A 14,753-nucleotide genomic window follows, 5' to 3' on the forward strand; every position below is an offset into this window, starting at 1 on the left:
ACCATGAGCCCATAAACTAAGCTTGAACAAAAACGGAAGTATACTGAAGTAAACTCTCGCTTCACTGATCATCTCTGATCTGTCTTTTACCAAATCGCGCGCGAGTGCGTCACCGATGTGTTCACTTGCCTCCATCTCGTTCTCTGCTGCTCGTAGTGTTAGTGTGAGCAAATGCAAGGTAGACATATGCAAAAATAACATTTTTTTTAACAGAATAAAAAATAAACAAGCAAATCAAAGGAACGAATATTTTCAAGTCGCTATTTTAGTGTTTCATTTCATAGGCACGCAATTAAAGTTTATAAGGAAGACTGCTTTGCACAAATCAATGACACAGGTGGTTTGATATTTGAAAATTCTTTGTATTTATTCATTTACATGACAATTCGTGTTATAATTAATTGTATAAAAACACTGCTCTTACTCATCTTCCTGCTACAGTACAGAAGTATTTTAATAATGAAGCATTCTTCCATTGCATAATTGTAAGGTAAACTTTATGTCTGTTTTTAATTCAGGAACTGTTCACAAGACACTTTGAAGTTCACACGCAAACGCCACATGCTTTGCTTTGCTACAGTCTTTATTTTGTGGTTTCTGCGCCAGCCCACAGTCATTTTTTAAACATGAAATGGGTGTATTTGTTTTATCACTTTTAACTTTCAAAGGCTTTGGATACAGGATCTCAAAGAAAACAGCTGGGAAACATCGCAAAACTGTAATGTAACTGTTAGCATGTTTCTGTCCCAGTCCACGTTATTAGGTGCGCACAGCATCTGGCTTGAGGAACAATCTGCTGTGCCAGTAGTCTGGGTTGTCAAATGATGTGTTGCTGCCAGGCTCCCCCATGCCAGCACACACCTTGATGTATCCCCCGATCCCTGCACACCTGCCACTGCCCGTCTCCTCAGGAACAGACCTCCCCTTCACTGGGAGGTTCTGGTAGTCTGCCTGCTCCCACCCAGCAGGCACCACTCCAAGTATGGTCATCTCCTCATACGCCTCCGCCTTTTCTACCTCAGCTGTGAGCACATCTGGCGTGGGTATGACCATACCGCTCAGAGTCCCCTGAGGTGCGGGTTGTTTATTCGGTTTGTGGTACTTCACCTCTTCCTCTTCCTCCTCATCCTCTTTTTTCAACACCTCCACTATTTGGCCTGTTTCCTCTGTCTCTGCTGCACTCTTTGCAGATGTTCGACTCCCACGTCTCTCCAGTGTTGAATCTTTTTCCTCTGTAGAGTCGGATCGTCTGATATCCATATATTCATATCTGCCTATCCCTTGGACTGCCTCTCCTTGGTCATCCACAGCTCTGTTCCCATTATCAGAGTCCCCATTAATCTGATGTTTCTCTGGGGAGTCTGTTTGTTCTGCAGTACTTACTTCACACTCCTCATCTACTTGCTTACTGTTTACAGCAAAGATTGGTGTTAGAGTTTCTGTGTGCTCTGCTGGTAATGGGGACATAAACGCTGGGGAGTGTAAAGGTGAGGTTTTATAACAAACTGCTGCGGAAGACACATCAGCTAGTGAGCTGGTCAAGCAAGCGCCAGACTCTTTGCTCATGATTTCATACTCCTGGGAGGGATTTATCAACACTGGAGACAGGTTATTCCTGAGTCTTGAGGTTCTTCTCCCAGAATGAGAGGCTCTACAGACTGAAAGGAAGAAGATCAGGGGAAGGAGCTTTCATTATGTATCATTTATGCTAGAATTTACCAATTACAAGTATCGAAAGTGAAGCAAACAGTCAAGCATCTAATACAACAGGTCAGCATGCTCTCAGCTTCATGGGATAATTTACCTCTCTCTGGAGTAACAGGCGACCCAGCCAGGACGTAGCCATAGTGGTCCACCTCCTCCTCCCCCTCTACCGTCCAGACCTTATATGAGGATGGACTTGATGCTGTTGAGAGTTTTCTGTGCCGGCTGACGGATATTCGCGGATTGCCCCTCTCAGAGCCAAACCTGGCCCTGTGAAGACTCCCACTCCGTAACCCTTCCTCACTCAAATCTGCCTCTCTGCCACTCCCCTTGAACTCTGACCTCTCCGGCAGGGTCCGCACTGAGCTCAGTCGAGACCTCTGAAGCCACAGCTGAGACAAAAAAAGCAAAGACTCTGACTACATAGACAAGAATAATATTATTTTTAACTGAGACCAGAGGGACCAGAGTGACAGATTTTAATGTGTGGTAATGGCCTGTTGGAAACAGCTTGGTCATAAAATATATTTTAATGTGGCTATCGGCAGATGTAATAATAAAGTGGTGATTAAAGTGGAGCTGTTACAGCTTCCACTTTATCCCCCGTTCAGTGGAACAGACAGCATTAATCTTACAGGGTGGGAATGTGTTTGTTTGCATGCATTCGTGTGAACCTGTGATTCTGTCACACCTGGCGGATGCTGTCCACGGGGCTGGGGGTCATAGGCAGGTATCCAATGGGTCCTGCTTGAGAGGTTCCACTCTACAGGTAAGAGAGCAGAATGTGTCATGTGCTGCTTCCTGTGCCTCTGAGCAAGTCATAATGGTCCGAAAATCGAACGTGTATTTCATTACCCTGTAAGAATTGATCCGTGAACGAGACACACTCCAAGATGGAGAATGTGGGATAGGAGGAGTAGCCAAACCATCCTCCAATCCCTCCTCGTCTTGATCTTCCAAATCTGCCTCAAGAAGCCCTCGCTCTGATTCCCTTCGATGGATTTCTCCTGAGGCTGCTTCTGCTCCTTCCTCCTGCAGAATACCATGGTAGAACAGGGTTCAAGGTCTAAATAAACATCCAGCGGACTTAGCGTAAAATAAATGATAGCCTCACCCTGATGACAAGATATCTAGGTGGGTCTCTTGCCATTCGGGTGAAGTCGCTCGCCAGCTCTTTGAAGGTCGGCCTTATATTTTCATCAATCATCCAGCCTAACAAGAGGAAGTAAAACAATTCAGATCGCCTCTTTGTGTGTTTGTGTGTATCCGCCGCAACGTCACTCACATTTAACCATGACCATGTAGACATCTATGGTACAGATGTGAGGCTGTGACAGTCGTTCGCCCTTCTCCAGCAGACTCGGCACTTCCTGAGGCTGCACCGATACATACGGCTCTGCCCCGAATGACATCATCTCCCACACTGTCACCCCTGTCCGGGAAGAAGAGACACCACAATTAAATGCTCTCCCTGCCAAAAGTCACAGACAGCAGCTTTCAGTTTGACAGTTTATTTATGGGCTCGTGCTGTATAACACCACACACAAACACACAGCCTCTTACCATAACTCCAGACATCACTCTGATGAGTGTATCTTCGAAACAAGATGCTTTCAAGTGCCATCCACTTTATGGGTGTCTGGACAAATTACAGACAGGTCATACTGATTGATTCCATTACTGGACGAAACGGTGAAAACTGTGACAATTCAAGGTGTATCTCAAAATGTACGAGTCATAACAACCTTGGTGTCAGTGTAGACATATTTCTTGTCGTCAGGGTAAAGGAGGTCCGCAACACCGTAGTCAGAGATCTGGACCTGGTAGTCGTTCTTCAGCAGGATGTTGCGGGCGGCCAGGTTCCTGTGGACCATGCAGTGCTCCTCCAGGTAGTACATACCCTGAGAGACAATCATACGTACCGTATATACCCTACAAATACCCTGACAGCTTTTTCATGACCTTTGGTTGTTTAAAAGAATCTGTAATTCACTCACTTTAGCGATCTGCACACACCAGTTGAGCAGGCGCTGGGGGTCCAGGCTGTTCTTGCGGTGTCTGATGTGTTCCAGTAAGGAGCCCTGTGAACTAAGCTGGGTCACCAGTTGTAGACTGGGACCTGGACAGATGCCCAGCAGCCTGACAATGTAGGGATGGTCCAGGCTGCCCATGGACAGCATATGCTACACAGAGAGCCAGTAATCAAACACTATATACTTTATTTTGACAATTTAATGATATTTTATTGATGTTCCTTTTTTGTAATTTTTAAATACAAATTGATGATTACAGTTACAGGCATCATTATAACTATCAAACTATTTGTCTTATTATTCTCCTTACACTTCAGGCTGTACATCAAATTAACTGATGTTTCTGTGATGTTTTAACTTCTTTCAGGGGAATAAGAAGCTGTGATACTTACATCAGTGATTTCGGTGAAGGTCTGTCGGCCCGAGCTATCCTGGATGGTCTTTATGGCCACAGGGATCTTCACTGTCTCTCCCTCTGGAGTCCAAAATCCCTAAAATTAAAAAAACACATTAAATGTACAGTCACATCAGTTCACAGAAGTCTAAATCTGAAACTATAACAACACATAAATCAGTGCATAAGTGGTAGATGTTTAAAAAAGAATTTAATAAATACCTTGTTCACCGTGCCAAAAACTCCAGAGCCAAGGGCTTTGATTTTCTTCAGCTCTGAGGGTCTCAGGATGCGGGCGTGAACCTTGGTACCTTTCTCCCCAGGACCCAGCGGCTCAAAGCTCTGCCATAAAACCAACAAGATTAATACCGCGATTATTTTTTTTCTCCCTCTTAAATCAAACACATGTAGCAGCTCATGAGGTTGGATCACGTTCTAAAGTCTCACCTCTCCGCTCTCCAGGTACCTCCTCATGGCTCTCTTCCGGTGGATGGCCAGGCCTCGGTGGTACAGCACACCCAGGAAAAACAATACCAGGCAAAAAATCAAGCCAGCCGGGACACCTAAAGCTATGCCTGTAATCTGACCACTGCAGAGTGAAACAGACATGATCGTGTGTCATAATAAGACTTTGCTTTGGTAGAAACTATAGTCCTGCTGCAACAGCAAAAACCAGATCTGATTGGTCACCAAAGAGTGAAGCCAAGTTTTTGATGCCCATAAATACCACTAACGAAAGCAAAAAATGTGGTCGGTAAGAAATAATGCCAAAAGAAAATTGCTGAAAATGGGTTTATCACCCTGCTTGAAGAGATGGACAAAATGAGAGTTTCAGGTGTGTCCCAGTGAGTTGTGGATGAATTTCACACATTGCAGTGCAGTGTTTTGTATTCACCAGCAGGGGGAAGCGCTCACCTACTAACTGCCAGTCTGGCTGCCTCTGAACAGTCACTCAAACCAGGGCCTGAGCACCTGGAACACAGAAACACAGAAACACATCGACTTTCAACCTTTATCGATTTAATTATTGTGATGCATCAGTGAACGGACGCATGGAAACACACACTGTGAGTCCAATCTCACCCTTGTGTGCAGTTGGGGTGACATGGTTCACAGTGACCCTCCCTGTTGGGGTATTTGAAGATCAGCCCCCTCTGTCCATCATTCACTCCAGTGGGACATGAGGACATGCAGTAAGGGCCATCTCGGAGGTTGGCGCATGTCACACACTGGTCTGCACCCTGACAAAGATGGAGAGGAAGGCAGAAAAATACGGGAGAAACTGAGACAACATGAGAGAGATTATGTTTGGCTCTGTGGGGAGGCACTGTAACCTACAATGAGCCAAGGCATAGAGCAAGAAGCTGACGTTGTGCAGTGTTTGATTCCAACACAGAATAAATGGTTTATTTGTAACCATTAGCCATCACCTACACTATATGGACAAAAGTGCTGGGCCACCTGACCATCACATTTTAAATGCACAGACAGATTTGCAGCTTCAACAGCTTGCACTCTTCTGGGAAGGCTTTCCACAAGATTTGTGAGGTCAGGTGCTGATCTCCAGCTCAGTTCCAGTTCAGCCCAAAGGTGTTCGGTGGGGTTAAGGTCAGGACTCTGTGTGGGCCAGTCAAGTTCTTCCACACCAAACTCATCCAACCATGTCTTTATGGACTTTGCTTTGTTCACTGGGGCACAGTCATGCTGGAATAGGAAAGGGCCTTCCCCAAACTGGAGCCCAATTCCCTAAAAACAGCCCCATACCACCCCTGAATTCAATAATAAAGAGGTGTATCCAAATACTTTTGTCTATATATTTTCTATGGTACAATCAAAGAAAGTGATTACCGGTCCAGTACAGCTGACTTTCTCATGCTGAGGCTTACACTCTGTATGACAAGCAACACACTCGCCATCAGGTCCTGCAAATTCCCTGGGAGTTCTGGGGACACAATGTAAAAAATATAAACACTGAGATAAAATTAATGAATGCAACACACAAACAACATCAGTAAGAACACCACCACGTGTCTACTGACCCAGAGTAAAAATTACAGCCGCCCACACATGTGCCATCTCGGCTGTAGTTCCTACAGGAGAGACACTGGTCGGGCCCCGGGCCCCAGCAGCCTGAGTCTGAACACAGGGGGTCACACACATGGCCGTCTGCAACTGCACACACAAAAATGTAAGAAAAGCATTGGGAAATGCAAATAAAATATATTTACTTTTTGCTAACATTAATGAAACTGCAATATAGAAGAAGGTGGCGTGGAGTTAATTTCTCTTTGCATATGTGATACAGAGTCTCGATAAGGAGAGCAAGTTTGTCACTCTCACCACACTCTGCCAGTGGCCTGTTGTTGCTGAGGCTGTTGACTCGAACTCTGCGGCCTCTGAACAGCTGTGTCCAGTTCACGGTGTGGTGGTAACAGAGGTTGGCGTTCTGACTGATGTACACGCTGCCATCGCTGATCTCCCGGAGAGAGCGCAGACCCAGTGATGTAAGAGTGGGGATGCGCATCACCATCAGAGAAAAACGCCTTTGGTGAGAGAGGGTTGGAGGATGGAGGATGGAGGATACAGACAGAAAAAAATACAGCTGATTTGTAACACTGGACTGTATCTGCAGATTCTGTTTTAGATCCAGGACAAATTGCATCGTACAGAAAGAGCAGAGGAAGTTAGTAAAATGTAAAAGAGCTGTGGTGACACATGGTTACGCAACACACTTAACATGTAATGCACATAGATGTTAGCTGAAGCAGGAACACAAGCCTCAGCACATGTGAAAGAAAAACGCTAAAGAAGCCTTACTTGTACAGCGACCTCCCTTGGATTGTAGTGAGACTCGAAAAGACGGACAAATCATTCAGTTCTGTGGGCCACGACTGGATATTTAGGATATCTGACAATAAAATACAGAGACATTTTGTCAACAAATTTTCACCAGGAAGCTTTTTATTTTTTTTTAAGCTGGCATGTCTCTTGATAAACGGTTGCAAGTATTAGACAGTATTTGTGCTTTTACGTTAAAACACAAGATTGTTTATCAGCATCAACAAAATTGACTGTACATAAAAACCTGTTATTTCTCTGACGGTGCGAAACACTTCCAGTTTTTTGGCATCCAGGGGTGGGATGTTTTTGAAGTCATCTCTATGAAGAACAAACACACACAATATGAAGGCGACTGTACAACATCCTAAAGTGAGATCCATCAGGTATGGGCAGACAAGTACCCAAGAATCCCTGTGACCAGGAAGTGAAGGCTGCCCTGGATCTTGGTGCAGTTGATGAAGCTGTCGATGTTGCTTGAGTCCACCGTCTGTCTGTGTTCAGCACCAGTACCTTCACACACTACAGGGATGACCAAACAAAAGCTTTAAAGCCTGACAAATGAACTCGCAGTGCGAAGTGGAAAGTGTTTAACCTTTTGGGCAGAGTCCACTGCAGAGCTCGCACTGCCTCTGGCCTTCTCTCTCCACCTCCATCTTGTCTGGAGGACAAACGCTCACGCAGGAGCTACCGTCCACTACAAAATGAGCTTTGAGGAGAGAGAGAAAGTGCACTTCAGGAGAGACGATGAATCACTGGATATGTTTAAGGCACGGCATCGCATCAAGTCTGACACCATGTGCTCGAGAGCAAAGACTAGTTTGATCTACTTTTCACCCCACCCCCCCAAAAAGAACAAAACAAAACAAAAACAAACAAACAAAAAACATGTTGAGTGTGCAAGGACACAAACAGACACAGGCAACTCACTGGGGCACTGGGAGACACAGATGGATCCATACTGATATTTGGCATTAGGGTTGGTCTCCATTTGAAACCTCTGCTTGTTATAGATCAAAGTCTGTGGACACTGAGGCACACAGGCTCCGGAGTCGTTAAAGTGACGACATGCCTGTGCAGGTACACACACACACACACACACACACACACACACACAGATAGCATGGATTGTAATTACTTTCACGATCCCCTGTTCTAATTTGTTGCGGTACACAAAAATGTAAATGGTTACCAAGAAATGAGTGAAAAATGATCTCAGCTCCACTTTTGTTTTTAGTGCTAAAAACCCAAATGTTAGACTGCTGAGAAGCTAAACTAAGATGATGGCTGACACTGTACCTGCAAAGCACAGCTGCACCAGTATGGCCTCACATTTGCTTGCATGGCTGTAGACTCGTCGAAGCACTCAGGATTTTAAAGTCAGCTGCCATGAATTATTGTACTCACAAGCTACGTGGTTAGAAAATCAATCCAGGAACATAAACTGATAAAGAATAGTGTGAATTTGTTCGTGTTGTTTGGCAGCTAACTCTCAGGTATCAGACGTGCCAACAAGTGGGTTGAGTGTCAACAGCATCTAAGTTTCATTTGTCTGCAAGGGGATTTCCATACCACACAACTGTACACACTCAGGCCTACTATAACAAAAGCTAATAGATGCCTGGAATATGAGAATTAAATCCAAAGAGTGTTTCCAATTTGTAATGGCATAAAGCTTAGACTTTCAGTTATGCACAGCACAGTAGAATCAAAGTGGGAGCATAGAATTGAAATTAGGAAGCACAGTAGGTTTTCCATGAAGAAAACAAAGCAGAAAAAAAACTTGCTTTTCATTTATTGAAAAGGGATCACTTACAAAACAGTCAACATCCAGAGGGCCTTTACATCCTGCTGCGCACTCTACGTGACAGCAGTCCCTGGGGCTCGTCCCAAAACAGCGGCCATTACACTGCGGAGCGCACACCGTCTTAGTCACTGAGACACACAGGAGACACGGGTTGAACACAGGTCACCAGTGTGTGTGTGTGTGTGTGTGTGTGTGTTGGGTAGCAGTAGGAGGAGAGTGATGAAACCAGGAGCAGGAAACCCGGCAGAAAAAGGGAACCAGAACAGCTGGTCACTCACAGATCTGACACTGGTTCTTGTTTGGCCCCCAGCAGTAATCTCCACACGATTTGTGGCATGGGCCTGAGAGAGAGAGAGAGAGAGAGAGAGAGAGAGAGAGGCAGGAAGTACTGTAAGAAAGAGACAATCATGAGATAATTTGGGCATATGTGAAGTATTGTTGGACCATTCCAGCACTGACCTCTAACTCCATTGTACTGGATGTCAATGGAAGCATTGTTGTCTTGGATGATATCTTTCCAGAAGATCCAGGGGCCGTATCTCAGGTATTTGTTGTTGATAATCTGTACTCCTCCGTTAAGGATCTCTGTGAAACAATGGGTGAGAGATTATGTAAACTACACACACACAGAGAGAGAGAGAGTTTCCTGTTTTATTTTGGCAGTTACGGTATCTGTTGTTTCTCACTGTCATACTTCCTGTCTTTAACCGCCTACCCGCCAATATTGATTGCCTCACCCTGATTAGTGTCATTCGTGCCCTGTTCCCAGAGTATTTAATAATTCTGCTCTGGCGTCCTTCTGTGCCAGGCTGTTATGTACCCTCATGTCATGTGTCCCCCAGCAATCTCGCTGTCCTTGTTTTTATTTCTTTTATTATTTTTATTTTGTTTTTTGGGATCTTTGCTTTGCCTTTATGACTTTGCCTCTGCTTAACCCCCTGGATTTGTTTGCCTTTGCTGATTGGCTGCCTGCCTGAAGTCTGTCACCTGAGTTGTGTTTGGATCCTTCTCCTGGCGGTGTACCAGTTAGAACATCTACTGACAGCACATGTGTAGGCTACTGAATAATTAGACTGTAACATAGGTTCTGTAATGTAAAGTGCTGTTGACATTCGTTATCTTCCTCTCAGTTCCAAGAAGTTGCAGCACACTGGAAAAGCCTTCCTTCCTCCAGTCCCTGACAATAAATCTAAGTATTGCTGTTCTAATAATATAATATAAAAACATTTGGGAGACTTTAAAAAAAAAAGAAGAAGAAAGAAATATAAGAGTCAGCTGCCCTCCCCACCCCAATAACCTCACAAGACCTTACACCTTGGAGGGAAAATATGTCCAGCTGTTTACATTATTACACACAATTACAAATCTTGTTGCTTCATAATGGAGCTTTTTCTTGACATGTGACAGAAGGAAAAGCACAGGCGTGAATGATAAAAGAAATAACGACTGAATTCCATTTAGCTGCTTTAGTTTATGGGCTCTGGCATTGAGACGCTGTCACGACTTAGCAGGACTCAGAACAGAGCCATCATTCATTTTACTAGCTACACCTGTGCTTTTTTCTACTATGAAGATTTAAACTATCTGCTGTGTAAAAGGCCTCTTAAATAGACTTTGGATGCAGCCTACTATTCTAAGATGTCGCAGATTTTGGGGCTGAGACTAAAACCAAGTCCCCGCACACCAGTAATCACCATCTCCAAGCTTTAAGCCACTTGAGAGGACATCAAGAAATAGCTGACAATGAGTATCAGATAAGACTGTGATTTCCTCTAAATGTTGCCTCTATTTTGTGCAGCTACACTTTTAAAGAATGAGTAACTGTCAACAATAAGATCTGTCAACATCTTCCATATTCTGCTCATAAAGTGGCACATTTTATGTTTCCTTCTACAATAAAATTCAAAGAAGCTTACTGCAGGACCGGCATTTTTTCTGTTTACTGCTATTGAGTTTAAATGTCTTTGTTCTCACTGTTTTGGATGCCTTAAGATAGAAATCTTTTATACAGGACATCTTTCCCCAGTGCTTCAGTGTCTTGTTAACCCCGTTTAACCTGTCAGATTTACGAGCCCCAGCTGCTGCAGGCCGTTGGAGCCATCCTTGGGGTAGTTGAAGAAGACAGAGAGAGCAAAGCGTCTTTCATAGAGACTGTTTCCTCTGATGACCCGTAGCTGCCCCAGAGGAATCGCCTGAAAGTGGTTCATAGCAATGAGGACGTAGCCAGTCACCTCGCGGATTGTCTGGAGGGAAAATAAAAGAGTGCACTTCTATAATTATAATCACACAAATCAGTTGAAAGGCAGGGAGGGAGAGAAGGAAAGATTTTGACCTTGAGGAAAGAGAAGTCCCAGTTACTCTCAATCTGAGTGATCTCCAGGTTTCCCATGATGATTTCACATCCATTATATCGGTCCTTAGTCAGGTTGTACTGATTCTCTTGAGAACCCGTGGAGCTCAATCCATTCTGAGTACCAGGACACACCACTGACATATACAGGAGGGAGAAATACAAATCACTCTTAAGTTTGATAAAAACATGGGGAAGCAGAAAGTATCACTTTTTACTTACTAATGTATACCTTTGTGTTTTTGATGTATTTTTCCTGATTGAGAGCCATTGATTTCTGTCATTTTCTGCTTGAAACTGAATTAGCAAACTCTTGGGGCTTGTTTTGAATCGTGTAATCCATCATAGTGTATATGAGACTGTGATGCATTATATAGGTCAAATGGGCTTATTTATTTTAATGCTCTACAGAAATGAATGGAAACCAATAGCAGATTGGAATGGTACAAAATGTCATATATTGAACAAAAACACATATGCATGCAGTTAAAAATGACTGGCAAAAAAAGTAAATTGTATGTGACTTGTAGCTAAGGAAACAGCTAAACACTAATGGCCCCACTACTGGTGAATATTTGAGTGTTTCTTTTATTGTTTCTGCAGTATTTATGGGTTTGGTGAGTCTTCCTGATGCTGTGTGTGCTGCTGTGTGCTGCTCTCTTGGCTGGACAGTTTGAAGCAGAGTAAAACAGGCAGGCTGTAACCCACAGAGTAGTCCAGGGCTGGGGCTTGAAGGAGTGGAGGCAGAGGGTCGAGGATAGCAGGGCTTTTCTTAGGACAAAGTACCCCATTGTGATAAAGTTGTAAATGTGGACAGTGTGTCCCAGTGAGTGAAGAGTGATGCGGTGGCAGACAGTGCTTCTGTGTGTGTGCATGTGCGTCTGTATGCGTCTGAGGGCTCTGCGTTGCTGAGATCATACCAACAGACAATGGGTCATGTGTGAGTAGGCCATTCTGGCACAGGGAAGGGAAATATTGTGAACGGAAGGAGATATACACAACATCTCAAACTGGCGCTGGCCATTTATGTGCAAAGATTAAGCACCTGAAACAGTAACTTAAATCATTGTTTTCTGACCATGTAGTGCTATAAACAAAACCCTTCCAGCTGCATTAAAGTCAGGCTGATTACCTCCATAAACCTCTGAGGGTTTGTTGTGTGTACAAACTCACATCTCCACGCACTCATTTATGCACAGTTCTCTTCAGCAAATGTAGACCCTGAGCAGAAGTGGAACTCACAGCACATCTGGGAGAACTGCATGACTATTCTGACAGTCGGGGCGATTAAAACATATGCACAAGCACATTTGCACGACTCAAACAACTAGATAACCTCTTGAAAAGAAACAAAAACAATCATCCGCAGATTGCACGTGGCAGCATGAAGAGGACCAGTTGTCCTCAGTAGCTTTTTACAACTGGGCTCAATGCCATGCGGGCAAATTGTGTCTCCACCAGGCCATTAATGATGCTGCTAGTCATCACTAGCAGTACATAAAGTAGTGATATAACCATCCATTAAGGGCTTTGATAAGAATCCAGATAAAAAAAACTCTCAAGGAGGAGAGCACAGGAAATACTGTGTGAACTGAGATGAACTAAAAAACAAGGTACAGTTGGTAATAGTTTATAAAATGCTGCCCTCTTAACCCTTCAAAAGTGTAGATGGCAACTTGTGAATTCAGGGAGGATAATTAAAAAAAAGAAGCAGAATTAAGGAAATGATGGCACCAAAACACGCTAGACAAAGTTTCTGAGAAGTTCCCTTACCTTCATGGGTCTGGCATGATGCTGTTTGTAGCCTCCACGATACTGTCACACACAGTAATATGAGTCGCCACTGGATCATGTTGTCGTTTAGTGAAGTATGAGCATGTCATACAGGTTCTAATAGTCTTCGATTATAAAGAAAAACGAAGGAAACGTACTGCAAACCAAAGTTAGTTCGAGTTCCACGCTCTGTAAGATGAGAGAAGAATCCAATATGATGCAGTCAGAAAGAAGTACAAAAGCAAACCCTCATTTAAAACTTCACAAAAGACAGAAGCAAAGGGAGCAGATAAATCGCGTTAATTGCTAAACTGAAAAAGGCGACCAAGTGCCAGTTTATTTTGACGCTGGGTTTTCCCTCCCGGAGAGAGAGATGTGATTGGCCAGGAGCCCGATTTATTCACCAATCAGAGGTTAGTCCGTCATTTTTTTACGCGCTCCAGCCTCAGTTGTTCCACTAAGTATCCGGGGGGGTGAAACAAAATCCTGTTATATAGATATATATGTGTGGAATATTTAATATATGACATGAATTGCTTTTATTTTTTTTCTCACATACAAATAAAATTAGATGACAACAAATACATCAGGCCTGCTTATAGAGCTGAATAACATTTAAATTAATGACTCATCTCACTGCCACTCTCAGCTTCAGTATATCAAGTAGCCTTACTGATTTAAATTAATACTAAGGATAAAAAGGCAATTTCTAATACGTGAAACAGGCGCTTGTTATCTGACCCTTTTGCATGCCCACCAGTGTGAACACCATGTATCCTATATGTTCCCTTTATGTGGAGTTATTTTGGTTTCATGCTGTTCGCTCCTGCATGTGGAAGCAGAGCTGTGGTTTCCCCTTCAGCACCCAGTGCTGTGAGTGGCTGCACTGTTTCCCCTGTAAAGGGCAGTATTGTCCCCACGGCCCTGTCAACTGGTTAATCACCTCTTTGATGCCTATGGAGCAGCCTGCCACAATGGGCACATTGTCAGATGGTCAAGTGACTTCTGAACCCAAAACAAGAGAAAATGGCCTCCGAGCAGACAAGATTCTTGAACATGAAGCTGTGACTGGAAAGGGGGGGAGATGACTCGCTAACGGACCGATATCGGTAAGTGTTTCTGACAGATGTACTGTAATCTTATTTTGGATGGGATGAGAGATAACTGAACAGTTGCTGCTTGTTTGGATGTATCCCTATGTAGAAAAATGGGACTGAGAGTGAAACCTTTAAAAAAACGATTATCAAATTTCAGTGAAAATGTGACCGTGATGTTGATCTCTTAATGTAACTGATATGTTCATTACTAAAAGGCAAATTTAAAAAAAATGTAAAATGAAATGTAAAAATACAACCTTTTTCATAGTCATGCGGTTTGAGTACATCTTAATTATTTGAATATCAGCCTATACTACTAATTTGAACTCATAACTGGCCTCCATCAGCAGCTGTCCATCCAGCAGGGGGAGACAGAGTCTGACGGTTGGTGTTAGGTACTGTGGGAGGTGGACTCTAAGTCAGTGCTTGGACCTACATGGCGTACACGTTTTTACATTATGATTCTTTGACTCATAGGTTTTAGTACAATCGCTAATCTGCTCTCATAAAAATTAACAGCTGATATTTGTACACTTGTGTCAAGTGTCTGATGGAAAGTGCTGGTGAGCAACATTTCTCAGTAGGTTGGAAGAAATTTTCACAGTGTGTTGTGTAGTTAAACATACAGGCAGAAGTCAGAGTGGGGTTTTCAATCTTGTTCCAGAAAAATAGAAAAAAATAGAAAAAAAAAACTATTGGTGGTTATTTTTCATATTCTCAGGAGGGTTCCTCTGTTGTCAAGTGAAGAAAAGTGGCT

General features: G+C 43.5%; 1 protein-coding gene across 2 annotated transcripts; it reads right to left on the bottom strand.

Annotated features, from left to right (window-relative positions):
- Positions 1–344: 344 nt before the first annotated feature.
- erbb3b (erb-b2 receptor tyrosine kinase 3b) lies at positions 345–13,256 on the bottom strand. Of its 2 annotated transcripts, XM_046395735.1 has the most exons (28): positions 12,900–13,256; positions 11,109–11,263; positions 10,833–11,019; positions 9,236–9,361; positions 9,055–9,117; positions 8,786–8,904; positions 7,900–8,041; positions 7,565–7,678; positions 7,374–7,491; positions 7,217–7,290; positions 6,949–7,039; positions 6,472–6,674; positions 6,171–6,303; positions 5,980–6,073; positions 5,215–5,372; positions 5,047–5,103; positions 4,579–4,720; positions 4,354–4,473; positions 4,130–4,228; positions 3,702–3,887; positions 3,450–3,605; positions 3,268–3,343; positions 2,990–3,136; positions 2,819–2,916; positions 2,560–2,736; positions 2,396–2,467; positions 1,805–2,096; positions 345–1,658 (listed from the first exon to the last, which is right to left on the bottom strand). In XM_046395735.1, exons 1-28 carry the CDS (start codon positions 12,976–12,978, stop codon positions 760–762), a joined length of 4,377 nt encoding a protein of 1,458 aa, XP_046251691.1. In that variant the 5' UTR covers positions 12,979–13,256; the 3' UTR covers positions 345–759. The 2 variants fall into 2 exon arrangements, with proteins under 2 accessions (XP_046251691.1, XP_046251692.1); XM_046395736.1 differs by lacking the exon at positions 11,109–11,263.
- Positions 13,257–14,753: the final 1,497 nt, after the last annotated feature.

The sequence above is a fragment of the Scatophagus argus genome, chromosome 8 (genome assembly GCF_020382885.2).
Source record: "Scatophagus argus isolate fScaArg1 chromosome 8, fScaArg1.pri, whole genome shotgun sequence".
NCBI lineage: Eukaryota > Metazoa > Chordata > Actinopteri > Scatophagidae > Scatophagus > Scatophagus argus.